Genomic DNA, 14,621 nt, shown 5'->3' with positions numbered 1-14,621 from the left:
AGCCATCATTACTATAAGCGCACACTTGCACAATCACCGGCGCACGAGATACATCCGGAAATAGGTGTATGTACCATGAACTCTGCAGAGCAAGCAATCCTGCGTGAGAATGCCCTGTTAAATTCCATTTGGATGCAACTGAAATAAGTAAGAGCCTGCAGTGCCCTCTACTTGTGTATGCTTGTTTCACATCATCAGGACCCACCCACTTCGCAAGGAAGTTAAACGAGCCTGGGCCCGGGTAACTAGCATCCACTCCACCCCCTCACGGCTCCTCTGGCTCTAGGACAGTAGGTCGGTATAATTATACCCATAGAATTAATATACATACAATCAGAATTTAAATACAAACTATTTCATAATATATATACATGACATGAATGCAGCACTTTATTACTATAAATTATTACTGTAACATTGTTTAACCAGATGTATTGTGTTAATAAAGCCACTTTTATAACTATAAATTATTACTGTAACATTGTTTAACCAGATGTATTGTGTTAATAAAGCTATTTGTATGCTTTGGATCCTATTAATAACTTGCATTTTCATTAGTGAATATGCTGCCTTCTAACAATTGTCGACTTCTGTCACTGTGATTAAATTGTAATTATATGACATAAATAACTGGCACTGAGAACAGAGCATCTGGAGGTCATGTCTGTGACATGTTGCTATTACAATATTAGGTATAATCTGGCACCCTGCTGTGAAATCAGTTGGATACATTTGCTCTGCAATTAGCAGGAGCTGGCTGCATTATTTTTAGCTAGCAATATGCTTTCTCATCCTGTTACAGTATTTACAGTGTACAGCGCTATACGGGACAATGCGCTTACTGTTGCAAATGAAACTGATATTATAAGTCATGGAGGATTCCTACAATCACAGACTGTATACAGGTCATAGGAATGTGTGAACAACAAAAGGTGCATTATTCTTTTTACTACGGTACACTAGATTTATATATATACAGTATACACCGATCAGCCATAACATTAAAACCACCTGCCTAATATTGTCTAGGTCCACCTTGTGCCGCCAAAACAGCTCTGACCCATCAAGGTATGGACTCCACAAGACCTCTGAAGGTGTCCTGTGGTATCTGGCACCAAGACATTAGCAGCAGATCCTTTAAGTCCTGTAAATTGCGAGGTGGGGCCTCCATGGCTCGGACTTGTTTTTTCAGCACATCCCACAGATGCTCGATGGGATTGAGATCTGGGAGATCTGGAGAACAAGAAAACACCTTAAACTCTCTGTCATGTTCCTCAAAACATTCCTGAACAATTTCTGCCAATGGGCCAGGCGCATTAACCTGCTGGAAGAGGCCACTGCTATCAGGGAATACTGTTGTCATGAAGGGGTGTACTTGGTCTGCAACAATGTTTAGGTAGCGGGACATGTCTTCCACATGAAACTTCCATATGAATGCCAGGACTCAAAGTTTCCCAGCAGAACATTGCACAGAGCATCACACTGCCTCCGCCGGCCCAGCCTTCTTCCCATAGTGCATCCTGGTACCATCTCTTCCCCAGGTAAACAACCCACCCGGCCGTCCACATGATGTAAAATGTAAAAATAAAAATGTGATTCATCAGAGCAGGTCATATTCTTCCATTGCTCGACATGGGCAGTGTCGGAGCTAGCATGTGGTGGGCCCAGGTGCTTTGGGTCTCCTCCCCCCCCCCTTGCCTCTAACACACACATGTAAGATGTAAAAAATAGTTCACACACACACATACCTCCTAACACTGAGGACCCTGTCGTGACTTTTGTTGGCTTCATGATGTGTGAGGCCACGTACTCTGGAGCGTAACTGCACGTCATGCACTCCAACAACTGCTACGCTGCCCCAACCCTCTCCTGCCACAGTGCAGATGAGAGCTCCACAAACCTTCTCGCTGGCTACCAATATATATATATATATATATATATATATATATATTACACACACACACACACAAAGTCCTGGAAATTTATTGTGCCTACAAGATGTAAACAAAGAATGAGGGCACATTAGATAGGAGTCAAAGTTACGGACACTCCGATCCTCTACGTCTTGCCAGGTAAACAGCAACAAGTCCAGAAGTCCCTCTTGTCCCAGGGACATGCAGGGGGTTCCTCTCATCGCACTGGGATCGGTCATGAGATTGTGACATCTGATCTCCTGGGGTAGGAGTAGGGCCGCCGCATAGAGGAAGAGCCGGGATCAGGGAGAAAGAGGCGATGAGTCAAGACTGGAGGGAGCCCCTCCTCCTCCTCTACTCTGGACGGACCTCATCATTACCTCATTCTTAGTTTCGGATGGCCTGCTGCACAGCATGGGGCAGTGTATAATGAGTCAGCCATACTTGTTTTAATGCCACCAATTGCAGACTTATTCATAACTGCAGGCCCCGATGCAATGCACCGGCTGCACCTAAGCGATGCACTGTGCGCTCTGACATTTTTCGATTATAGTCTGCATTACCTCTTTCAGCAATTTCTGTACTTTAGCTCTTCTGTGGTAAAGGTCCAGACAGGCTATTCACCATTGTGATATATCTGACTTTACCAATTCCCCATTCCCTCTCTCTAACCATCATCTTCTTTCTTTAAACTTATTCCTCACTCCCTCTCCACCTACACCCCCCAAGGCCACCATCACCAAGTGTAACCTTGAGGTGATTGACACTAAGGCCCTGATTCAGACCCGCTTGCTGCTGGAGGCAGCTCTCGCAGGTCTGAAGGGTGTTATTTTTTTTTTATGACCGGCCTTCCGGCCACTCGCTAAGCTGTGAATGACCACCCACAGCTTTATCGAGCGGCCAGGTGATGGTCGCGATGGTCCCGACCATCGGGGCTTGCGACGAGACCCTTGGCCAGCCACTCCCCCTGACCCACCTACGAAATGGGTCGTGCTGTCGATCAATATCGACAACCGCCCCTTTTGGATGCGAGCGCCGGAGCAAGTGATTTCTCGCTCGCTCCGTGGCTCATGCACGCCGTGCACTGCCCGACCATCTACCCACTTGCAAGTGGGTTTGAATCAGGCCCTAAGTCCCTGTCTCTTTCTCCTGCCCTGACTACAGATGTGTCCACATACATCTATCCTCCGTGCACTACAAGTCGCATTACACAAAAAGCATGAGAGCCGGCGTGTGACTCAGTTGTGCCTAGAGTCTTTTTATCCAACTATTGACCTTCAAAACTTATTCGCACAGAGATGCTAATGGGATGCACAAGCAGCTTCTGCTGATTAAAATGACATATGGCATGACTCTATCCTATGTGCAAATGCGGGTGTAACTGCATGCGAAATACTACTTTACAGTGTCAGCAATTGAAGGTAAAAAGTTGCACGAAAAGGTGCTTAATTCGCAAGGAGGCTAAATGTAAGAGGACACATCTGTAAGTGGTTTCTCTAGACAATGTTTTCCCTTATTTCTGCCCTAGACTCTGTTGCTCCAGCAGTCACTACTCACCGCTGCAGATCCCTTCCTCAACCATAGCATTCTAAAAGTGCTCATGAACAGCCAAGTGACAGTGGAGTAAATCACGCTCTTATGCAGACTTCCACCATTTCACATTTATGCTCTCAAACTAAAGTGCTGCCCTCTCCCTCTCTACAGTTGTATTATCCCCTCCCAGCCCTCCATCCCCTATCATCTCTTTGCCACTTTCAACTCCCTCTTGTCCCCTACCTCTTCTCACCTTCCCTTATCACTCAGTCCTTGATTTTGCTACCCACTTCACATCTAAAATTGAATCCATCCATTAGAACATCACATTTCATTAGACCCTTGTCATCCCATCCTCTTTTTACCCAGCCTACCTCTCCATGTCTTCCCCATCTGGATATGAAGTCATGACCCTAATCTGGTCCTCAGCCCCTTCCACCACCCCTCTTGATCCTATCCCCTCCCAGCTTCTCCGATCCTTCTCCCCCATTGCCTGTTTCCATCCTGCCCATGTCTTCAATCTTTCCCTCTCATCAGGCACCATTCTACCTGATGTAAAGCATGAACTTGTCTCTCCATCCTTAAACAACCCACCTTTGATCCAAACACTCTCTCTAACTACCGCCAAATCTCTCTCCTCCCATTTGCCTCTGAGCGGATTGTCTACAACCACCTTTCTTTCATCCCACTCCCTGCTTGAACCATTTCAGTCTGGATTTCGGCCTCTCCACTCAACAGAAACTGCCCTTACTAAAGTCAGCAATGACGTTCTTGCTGCCAAATGCAAGGGTCACTACGCACAGCTCCTTCTCCTTGACCTCTATGCTGCTTTTGACTCCGGGGACCATCCTCTTTTCCAGCAAAACCTTGATTCAATAAGACTGTAAGATACGGCCCTCTCCTAGTTGTCCTACTACCTCTCTGACCATTCTTTCTCTTTCTCGTCTCATGATTCCACTTCCACTACCAGTAGGTGCCCCCCAAGGTTCTATTCTTGGACTTCTTCTATTCTTCCTTTATGAGCTCATCCTTTTTAGATGAGCTCATCAGCTCCTTTGGTCTCTAATACCATCTTTATGCTGATGACACTCAGATCTACCTCTCCTGCCTTTTCCCTTCTCTGCTTACTTGCATCTCCATTGTCTCTCTGCTATTTTCTCCCCAGTGCTTTCCTAAATTTAATGTGACTAAGACTAAGCTACTTATCACCCCTCCTTCTACCGAATAACCTCACATTCCTCAATTTCATTATCTATTGACAGTAACATCATATCCTCTACACCACAAGTGCACTTTCTTGGAGTTATCCTTGACTCCTCCCTCTCATTCAACCCACGTATTCAGTACCTTTCACAGGTCAACCATTTCCATCTAAGAAATATCTCCAGGATCAGATTATTTTTCATCTTGGAGGCAACTAAGACCCTCATCCACTCACTGGTCATCTCCAGATTGGACTACTGTAACATCCTCTTATCTAGCTTCCCTCACTCCTACCTTTCTCTACTCCAATCTGTCCTCAAAGCTGCTGCCCGGCCCATCTACCTCTCCAAATGTACTACATCTGCCTACCCACTCCTACAAGCACTACACTGGCTCTCCTTCCCCTTCAGAACCCAATTCCTATTTCCCTCTCTTACTTACAAAGCCCTGACCCAAACCTCTCCTATTTACATCTCCAATCTTATCTCCTATTACACAACTACCCACTTCGCTCCACTAATGAACGCCGCCTCTCCTCCCAACAGATAACTTCCACCTACTCCTGCATCAAATATTTTTGCCGTGCTGCTCCCTAGTGCTGGAACTCTCTCCCTCTCCTTATTAGGCTTTCCATTTCTCTACAAATGTGCAAATGGACTCTGAAGACCAACCTCTTTATCAAAGTTTTCCAGCTTCCATCTTAACCCAGAGCGCCATGCTCCCTTCTCACTCCCTTCTCCCTTTGTGTCACCCCTGTCTGTCCCCAACTCCCCTTTAGATTTTAAGCTCTCAAGAGCAGGGCCCTCTTTGTCATGTGCTTTTCCTTCCCTTACTTTTAACTTCATCTCCTTCCCACTGCCAACAACATATAACCTTTGGGTTTGGCCGCCACGTTGCTTATTTGGGTGTAACGACTGCTGCTGCAACATGTTTATAAACCTTATCCATGACCTGCAGTGTTCTGTACTGAAAGTCATGTTTTACTTGTTTTGTTCATATTGTTTAAGTACTCTGTAAGGCACTGCAGACCCCTTGTGGCTCCATATAATAATAATAATAATAAAAAGAATATTACTATTTTTACAAAATGTTACTAAATATGTATAACATATCACAAAAATGAACCCTGCCATGAACAGAACTTCAAATGATGGAAAACATGTTTTACTCCATCAAGTGGGATCATTTTTCATAAAATGTTGGTATTCCTTTTTCGTAAATACTGATCTTAACTATAAAATACATGAAGCCAACAGACCGCTATTTTCTAAACACCTTTCTGCTTTAGAATGCCTGTAATTGGGCATGGCCTGGTGAACCAAGGAGGTTTCTGGAAGTGGTTTGGAACTTTGGATACATCTACCCATGGTTTCGGTGAAATGTATTGGAATGTTGGTGGGTATGAAGCAGCTAGATACATATGACTGGAGAGGTATGCTTTCAGCCAAAACACATCTATATATCATTCAGTGGCGTAACTAGGGTCTTTGGCGCTCAGGGCAAGATGAAAAATGGGCCCCTCCCCAACTGTGTGAGCGCGTGCCCAAAAAATGGGCATGGCCACATGCCCCAAGGGGCATGGCAAATTAAAATGGGGGCGTGTCAACATGACATGCCACCGATTCTCGTCACTCTGGGAACATTCCTTTCCATTCCATATGCACCTTAATGCCCCAGTAGTAGTGCCCCTTATGCAATGCCCCTATTAGTAGTGCCCCTTATGCAATGCCCACTGTAGTAGTGCCCCTTATGCAATGTCCCCTGTAGCAGTGCCCCTTATGCAATGTCCCCAGTAGTATTGCCCTTTATGCAGTCCAAGTTGGCAGGACCTCTGATGTCACCACTATATGACCACTACTACAGGGCTGGTCAGCTACCACTGTTACTATCCACGTGGGTATAGAGTGGGAATATAAACCTGCCCGAAGCGTGGCAAGCGAAGCGAGCCAACGAGAGTACACTTTTGGCCCCCTGTTCTGAACCTTGCTCCTCCCCCTGTTGTCGCAGGTCACATAGTTGTGACGTCAGAGGTCCTGCAGCCTGCTCCATTGTAGACCTAACCCTATACTTACCTGTATTCCCGCTCCTGTGCCTGCCACCGGCCCTGGGTGCAGCAGCCAATAAGAAACTGTCTGACTCTTAGTGGCTGCTGCTGGCTGCTCCCAGACGTTCACAGCGATTGACCCGTCACATGTCCACGATCTACCGATCGATTGCAATTAATGTTTTGTACACTACTCCAGACCGCACTGACTGGACAGTAGCGCCTCTCCTCCCCCACCACCACTACCCCCGCCAGTTCCAACACAGCACCCAGGACACGTGCCCTGCCCAACTCCCCCTGGTTACACCACTGATATCATCACATTTCAACAGCATGCGTTTTGGTTCCGAGATTAATGCTTTTTGTCTTCCTGGTCACTGCAGGCTTTATATTTCTTATTTTATGTTACATGTATAGGGGTTACATGAGCTTATTTATGGCATGTCTCTCACGATGACAGTACTAACAAACTTCTGCTTTCAGGAACACTACTTGAAGTCCATGTGCACAGATAATTTTACATCTTACATCTCACAAGTCACATGCCACCATCCTAATGTATGTACAAGGTCATGTCTCAAATTCAAGGTGGCATAATTGAATTATGAATTCATTAAAGCAAAATACCAGCCAAGCACTGCTGCTTTTTATCTAGCGACACCTGTTGAACAGTCTTTTAAGGTGTAAATAAAGACTTAAGGGGCACATCCACTAGACGATCTACTCCTTGTCCAATCTCTAAACGATTTTCCCTTGATTTTTTCCCTTGAAATTTTATCTTTCAGTCTGAACGATTTGCAAACTATCTGTAATAGATCAAGTGAAATTGACCTGCATGTTCAGTCGACTGACGAGACGATCAAACGACCAGCGGGAGCGCGCATCGTTGATCGTTAACGACCAAACACTGCACGATTTATAAACGATTTTTAAACGATTGAACAATAACGATGTCATTATTGTTCAATCGCCTGCTAAAATCGAGGAGTGGATGCCCCCCTTTAGGGGTAAATTTACTAAGATGGGAGTTCTATTTAAGAAGTGATGTTGCCCATAGCAACCAATCAGATTCTACTTCTAATTTATCTAGCACCTCAGTGTTCTCCCCAGGCTGTTTTCTGCGGGCGCATCGCCTGGCAGAAACAGCCTGCCGCCCGGCACTTTTCCCCGCCGACCCCTGGTGACCCCCGCTGTGGAACGCAGGGCTCTGAAGCGCCCGGGGCTAAAGAAGCCTCCGATCACTTCAGAGGCCAGCGTTCCCAGTGATGCACTGTGCAGGTGGCGTCATGACGTCACCTGCGACGTGAGGAGCCTGCCCCGCGCGTCTGCTGGATCCAGTTAGATCCAGTCAGCGCGAAGTAGCGGCAGCGGGAACGGCGAGTGGCCAGCAAGTAAAGGTAAGTGCTGGGGCCAGGACCAGTCTGGGGGCACTATTTAAGTCTGGGGGCACTGCATAAGGGACACTATTAAACCTGGGGGCACTGCATAAGGGGCCAGCCTGGGGGCACTATTAAACCTGGGGGCACTGCATAAGGGGCCAGCCTGGGGGCACTACATAAGAGACACTATTAAACCTGGGGGCACTGCATAAGGGGCCAGCCTGGGGGCACTGCATAAGGGGCCAGTCTGGGGGCACTGCATAAGGGGCCAGTCTGTGGGCAGTACATAAGGGACCAGTCTGGGGTCACTACATAGGGCCACTACTTCAGCCAGGGGCAATGCATAAAGGGCCAGTCTGGGGGCACTGCATAAGGGGCCAGTCTGATGGCACTGCATAAGGGGCCAGTCTGGGGGCACTACATAAGGGACCAGTCTGGAGGCACTACATAGGGCCACTACTTCAGCCAGGGGGCAATGCATGAAGGGCCAGTCTGGGGGCACTACATAAGGGACCAAGCTGGGGCACTACTTCAGCCAGGGGGCAATGCATAAGGGCAAAAACTACAGGGGTCAATGCATAAAGGGGAAAACTACAGGGGGCACTGAATAATGGGCACTTTTGACTGAAAGCCAGTGGGGGAGCAGCCTGAGACCTGTCGGGCTGGATTGGTAAGGGGAATACCCCTTTTCCCAATGCACGCATAATTGTGAAGGCCCCCACCCGGCTACATTTGGACTACAAGTGTCAGTGTACCATTGTTCTGGGACTACAAGTGTCAGTGTACCATTGTTCCGGGACTACAAGTGTCAGTGTACCATTGTTCTGGGACTACAAGTGTCAGTGTACCATTGTTCTGGGACTACAAGTGTCAGTGTACCATTGTTCTAGGACTACAAGTATCAGTGTACCAATGTTCTGAGGCTACAAGTGTCAGTGTACCATTGTTTTGGGACTACGAGTGTCAATGTACCATTGTTCTATGACTACAAATGTAAGTGTATAATTGTTCTAGGACTACAAGTGCCAGTGTACTGTTGTTCTGGGACTACAAGTGCCAGTGTACCGTTGTTCTAGGACTTCAAGTGCCAGTATACCGTTGTTCTAGGACTACAAGTGCCAGTGTACCATTGTTCTAGGACTACAAGTGCCAGTGTACCGTTGTTCTAGGACTACAAGTGCCAGTATACCGTTGTTCTAGGACTACAAGTGCCAGTGTACCATTGTTCTAGGACTACAAGTGCCAGTGTACTGTTATTCTAGGAATACAAGTGCCAGTGTACCGTTGTTCTGGGACTACAAGTGTCAGTGTACCATTGTTCTAGGACTAAAAGTGCCATGGTACCATTGTTCTCGGACTACAAGTGTAAGTGTATCATTGTTCTAGGACTACAAGTGCCAGTGTACCGTTGTTCTGGGACTACAAGTGTCAGTGTACCATTGTTCTGGGACTACAAGTGCCAGTATACCGCTGTTCTAGGACTACAAGTTCCAGTGTACCATTGTTCTAGGACTACAAGTGCCAGTGTACTGTTGTTCTAGGACTACAAGTGCCAGTGTACTGTTGTTCTGGGACTACAAGTGCCAGTATACCGCTGTTCTAGGACTACAAGTTCCAGTGTACCATTGTTCTAGGACTACAAGTACCAGTGTACTGTTGTTCTAGGACTACAAGTGCCAGTGTACTGTTGTTCTAGGATTACAAGTGCCAGTGTACTGTTGTTCTGGGACTACAAGTGCCAGTGTACCATTGTTCTGGGACTACAAGTATCAGTGTACCAATGTTCTGAGGCTACAAGTGTCAGTGTACCATTGTTTTGGGACTACAAGTGTCAGTGTACCATTGTTCTCGGACTACAAATGCCAGTGTACCATTGTTCTAGGACTAAAAGTGCCACGGTACCATTCTAGGACTACAAGTGTCCCTGTGTGTTGTTCTGGGACTACAAGTGTCAATGTACCATTGTTCTAGGACTACAAGTGTAAGTGTATAATTGTTCTAGGACTACAAGTGCCAGTGTACCATTGTTCTGGGACTACAAATGCCAGTGTACCGTTGTTCTAGGACTACAAGTGCCAGTATACCGTTGTTCAAGGACTACAAGTGCCAGTGTACCATTGTTCTAGGACTACAAGTGCCAGTGTACTGTTGTTCTAGGATTACAAGTGCCAGTATACCGTTGTTCTGGGACTACAAGTGTCAGTGTACCATTGTTCTAGGACTAAAAGTGCCACGGTACCATTGTTCTCGGACTACAAGTGTAAGTGTATCATTGTTCTAGGACTACAAGTGCCAGTGTACCGTTGTTCTGGGACTACAAGTGTCAGTGTACCATTGTTCTGGGACTACAAGTGCCAGTATACCTCTGTTGTAGGACTACAAGTGCCAGTGTACCATTGTTCTAGGACTACAAGTGCCAGTGTACTGTTGTTCTAGGACTACAAATGCCAGTGTACCGTTGTTCTGGGACTACAAGTGTCAATGTACCATTTTTCTAGGACTACAAGTGTCAGTGTACCATTGTTCTGGGACTACAAGTGCCAGTATACCGCTGTTCTAGGATTAGAAGTGCCAATGTACCGTTGTTCTGGGACTACAAGTGTCAGTGTACCATTGTTCTAGGACTACAAGTGTCAGTGTACAATTGTTCTAGGACTACAAGTGCCAGTGTACTGTTGTTCTAGGATTAGAAGTGCCAATGTACCGTTGTTCTGGGACTACAAGTGTCAGTGTACCATTGTTCTAGGACTACAAGTGCCAGTGTACCATTGTTCTAGGACTACAAGTGCCAGTGTACTGTTGTTCTAGGATTAGAAGTGTCAATGTACCGTTGTTCTGGGACTACAAGTGTCAGTGTACCATTGTTCTAGGACTACAAGTGTCAGTGTACCATTGTTCTAGGACTACAAGTGTCAGTGTACCATTGTTCTGGGACTACAAGTGCCAGTGTACAATTGTTCTAGGACTACAAATGTCAGTGCATTATTGTTCTGGGACCCCAAGTGTGAGTGCACCATTATTCTGGGACCCCAAATTTTAGAGCATGTTTGTTCTGGGACACGAGAGTCAGTGCGCCACTGTTCTTGGACACATAATGTCAGTGTAGCATTTTTCTCGGAATCCAAGTGTCAGAGTATGATTGTTCTAAACTTACTAAGCTACTAAACAGCTGTCTAAACATAGAATAGAACAGAACAGGGCTGTCATTTAGAAACCGCCGCCAAACTGCCACCAAACCCCCGGGGTTTAGATCCTGCCGCTTAGTAAATGTTGCCCCAAGTGTCAGTGTACCATTGTCCATGGACCCTAAATTAGCTAATTATCAATAAAATGTATTGCTTTATGGCAATCAGTTGACACACACACAAAAAAAAAAACAGATTCCAGTTGGCACTCTAACCCACAGGCTGCGTACCCCTAAAGGAATTGGTGTCAGGCTTGGTATTCTCTGAATGTTGAACAATGTTAATAAAGATCTATCTTTCAATTATTAATAGGTCACGACAATAAATAAATAAAACAATTACTGTATATGCAGAATGTTTTTCTGGCAGGATGGCAATATCCCAGCTTACCTCTCTGTAGTGATGGAGCTCAGCGTTGCAGTAGTAAGAAGTTGGGAGATTTTTCCCAACCTTTCCTCTATGTGAATACAGCCCACCATACTGTAATCCCCAGCGTGATCTACATGCCAGGCATAAAACTTCATTTCTATATACAAGCACACGTCATTAAACAAGCCCAAGGCTGGCTCATTCTCATTGGATCTTTGACTTCACAGCTCAATCTGAGTCTATTAAAAAATTATAATTTAAGAGAAAGGAATTAAAGAATTCCACAGATAGCTCCTTCCCTCTGCACAGAATCTCACTGGTATTAGGTATAGGCTTCCAGGGAACACAGGAGGAGAGTTACAGAAGAAGTCAAGCAGGGGATAGAGATAATTATAATTGTAACGAGAAGGTTCCTTTTTGGTGACAAGTACAATAAATGAAGATATATCACCAACTTCAGAAGTGAATTTGTATAAAGCTGGATAGCAAGATTACCACAAAGCGTAAAAGGTGCTCATTCACTAATACTGCATTTAAGTACAAAATGTGCACTAAATTAAGGCAACAAAATAGACACCTTCATTGTCTAACTTGCTTTAGACAGATACAAGCTCATCACTGATTGGCAACTGTGGTCCTGTGCACATTTTGCACCTAAATACAATGTTAGTGAATGATCCGTACAGAGTCAGTATGTGTGAAGTTCATGTGGGGTTATGCGGCCCTGTGAATCACTGACAACACTTATTAGCACCAGAAATGCACAATGAGTACATGCCATCACTCAATTTCATTTAACATCACCCTTTCTGTAATTCATGCAAATCTTCCCCCCTGGTTTAGCGGATGCATTCTCACGGCAAACTGTAGGTGGTTAGAAGAGAAAATCTCAGGCCTTAAAAAATACAGTAAAACACAGAAAGGAATAATGTACTAACTCTCTGAGAGGATTCAATTTTCATCAAGTACCTTTGAATGTCAAGCTCTGAGTGAAGTGAGGCCAGCATGCACTGCACAGCCTGTGGATGGGGAGAGAGAGAAGAGAGAAAGAGGCAATTTGTAGCAGGAAAATAAAAGAGATCTGTCCTGGCTTCTCGTCCCTGCCATTACCCTTCTCACTAGAGTAGTTGATAAACAGGAGACGTACGAACTGTCATCGTGGTTTACAACACATTGCGATAACGTGATCTATGGATGGATTTCAGGGAACAACAACAGTAACCAGCATTGCAGCACAGTATAATTGTGGGTTAGAAACTGAAAACGTACTGGGGCTTGTTTGCTGAACTTACCAGGCTGCAGGTGCCAACTTACAGAACATGCCAAAGTGTCAACACACTTATCAAACACTTAGTACTACTCACAACTCTATGTATTGCACTAATGTGGCTTATCTGTGCTTCTGAGTGGTGTAAATGGCCCTCAACGTGTCATCTCTTACACTGATGCTCAATATCAACAGCGGCACACTTTAATATAGCGCTGCCCCGAGTTCTACAGTGACGGAAGAAGGATATGCACTAAGATATAAAGGCTCAACAGCAAAACATATCAACAGAACAAACACACAATAGTGCAGTAAATTGCCTTTTGCATATTATATACAGTATTTCAATATTATATAAAGGTTCCCTGTCTGCCCCACGGGAGGAATCTATCCTCCCTGACTTTGCGTTAGGACACCTGTGTTATGTCAGAGTCCAGAACCACTGGGTGTAAGGAGAACATCTGTAACTAGATGACACATGATCCAGCACCTGCAGATCCCCAGGAGCAAATTTTAATTTATGGCGATAGTCTTTTTTAACTGAGGTCTTATAAGATTTCCTTGTAGACATTAGTAGTTTTCCCTCCTGACGTCAACACGAAAAGATTTAGTTGTGACGTGACATGCAAAAGGGCCACGTAAAGTTGTCCATGAGAAAAACTCACTTACGGTAGGTCAACTCCTGCCACGTTAAGTGTCTGTCCCTGTGCTTTATTTATTGTCATTCCAAAGCAGACTCTTACCGGGAATTGGACTCATTTGAAATTAAAGAATCATTTTTCACATAAATGAAATAGGAACGGTAAGAAAAGAGAATAACTGAAATTTTGGATCAGTAAACAGGGCTTACATCAATTTGTCTTTTTGCCTTGAAAAAGCAATTGAGCGAAACGTACGTCGGCACATGTGCCCTCTGTACCTCAGCATGTTTCTATATATGTAAAAAGTGTATGTGAATGTATGTGTAAACGGTAGCAGGCTTACATAGAATCTCCCCGCAGACATCATAGCAGGCATTTATATCAACAGGCAGATCTGAGCACCACCAGTGTACGTCTATCCAAGTGCAAATGGTAGCAGACTACTACAGGATCTCCACGCTTATACCATAGTAAGCTGATCATAGCCCTTAAGCTGCGTACACACATAACAATGTTAGTAACCAACAATTTTAGTGAACGCTTTTTGTCCAGATTTTCCCTTGAAAAAGTGAAAGAAAATCATTTATAAAAATCGTTGGTTACTAAATTAATGAGCGATTTTCATGAACGATGAACGATTTTTTTAATCATGCATACAGCGAATGGGCATCATTCATTCTGTACAACATGAACGATTTTCTGAATGAAAATCGTTTGTTGGACAGTCAGAATGGACGATGAACTACAAACTACAAACGTGAACGCGCATGAACAATTATCGTTCATCGTTCACCTTAAAAAGATGAACGATTTTATAAACGATTTAATGATAACGACATAGTTATAGTTAAATCGTTCAAAAAATCGTTACGCACCTTAAAGATCAATTGAGGACCTAATGAGTAATGCATATGAAATATATGTATAAATATTAGCCACTAAACAGTGAAATTACTTGCAATTATCTGCAAAATAATGGCTATAATAGCCTGCTTAATTAATTTTATAAAATAATTCCTGCATAATTCAACGGCATATATGGTGAAACACACCAAAGGGAAGCTGATTGCTGTGCCCTGAATGGGTT

At 44.7% G+C, this 14,621-nt stretch overlaps 1 protein-coding gene across 1 annotated transcript in view; it reads right to left on the bottom strand.

The window, feature by feature from the left end:
* The window catches only part of LOC148480568 (sickle tail protein homolog), a 476,900-nt gene that overhangs the window by 106,355 nt on the left and 355,924 nt on the right, over window positions 1-14,621 (bottom strand). The window contains exon 3 of the mRNA XM_088454201.1: window positions 12,565-12,645. Within this exon, the coding sequence (XP_088310327.1) occupies window positions 12,565-12,645 (81 nt within the window). The remainder of the gene's footprint in view (window positions 1-12,564; window positions 12,646-14,621) is intronic.

This window comes from Taudactylus pleione, unplaced genomic scaffold, assembly GCF_031769625.1.
Source record: "Taudactylus pleione unplaced genomic scaffold, aTauple2 ptg000610l, whole genome shotgun sequence".
NCBI classification, from domain to species: Eukaryota; Metazoa; Chordata; class Amphibia; order Anura; family Myobatrachidae; genus Taudactylus; species Taudactylus pleione.
Note: the sequence above shows the minus strand (reverse complement) of the source record. Positions and strands in the feature narration are given on the sequence as shown.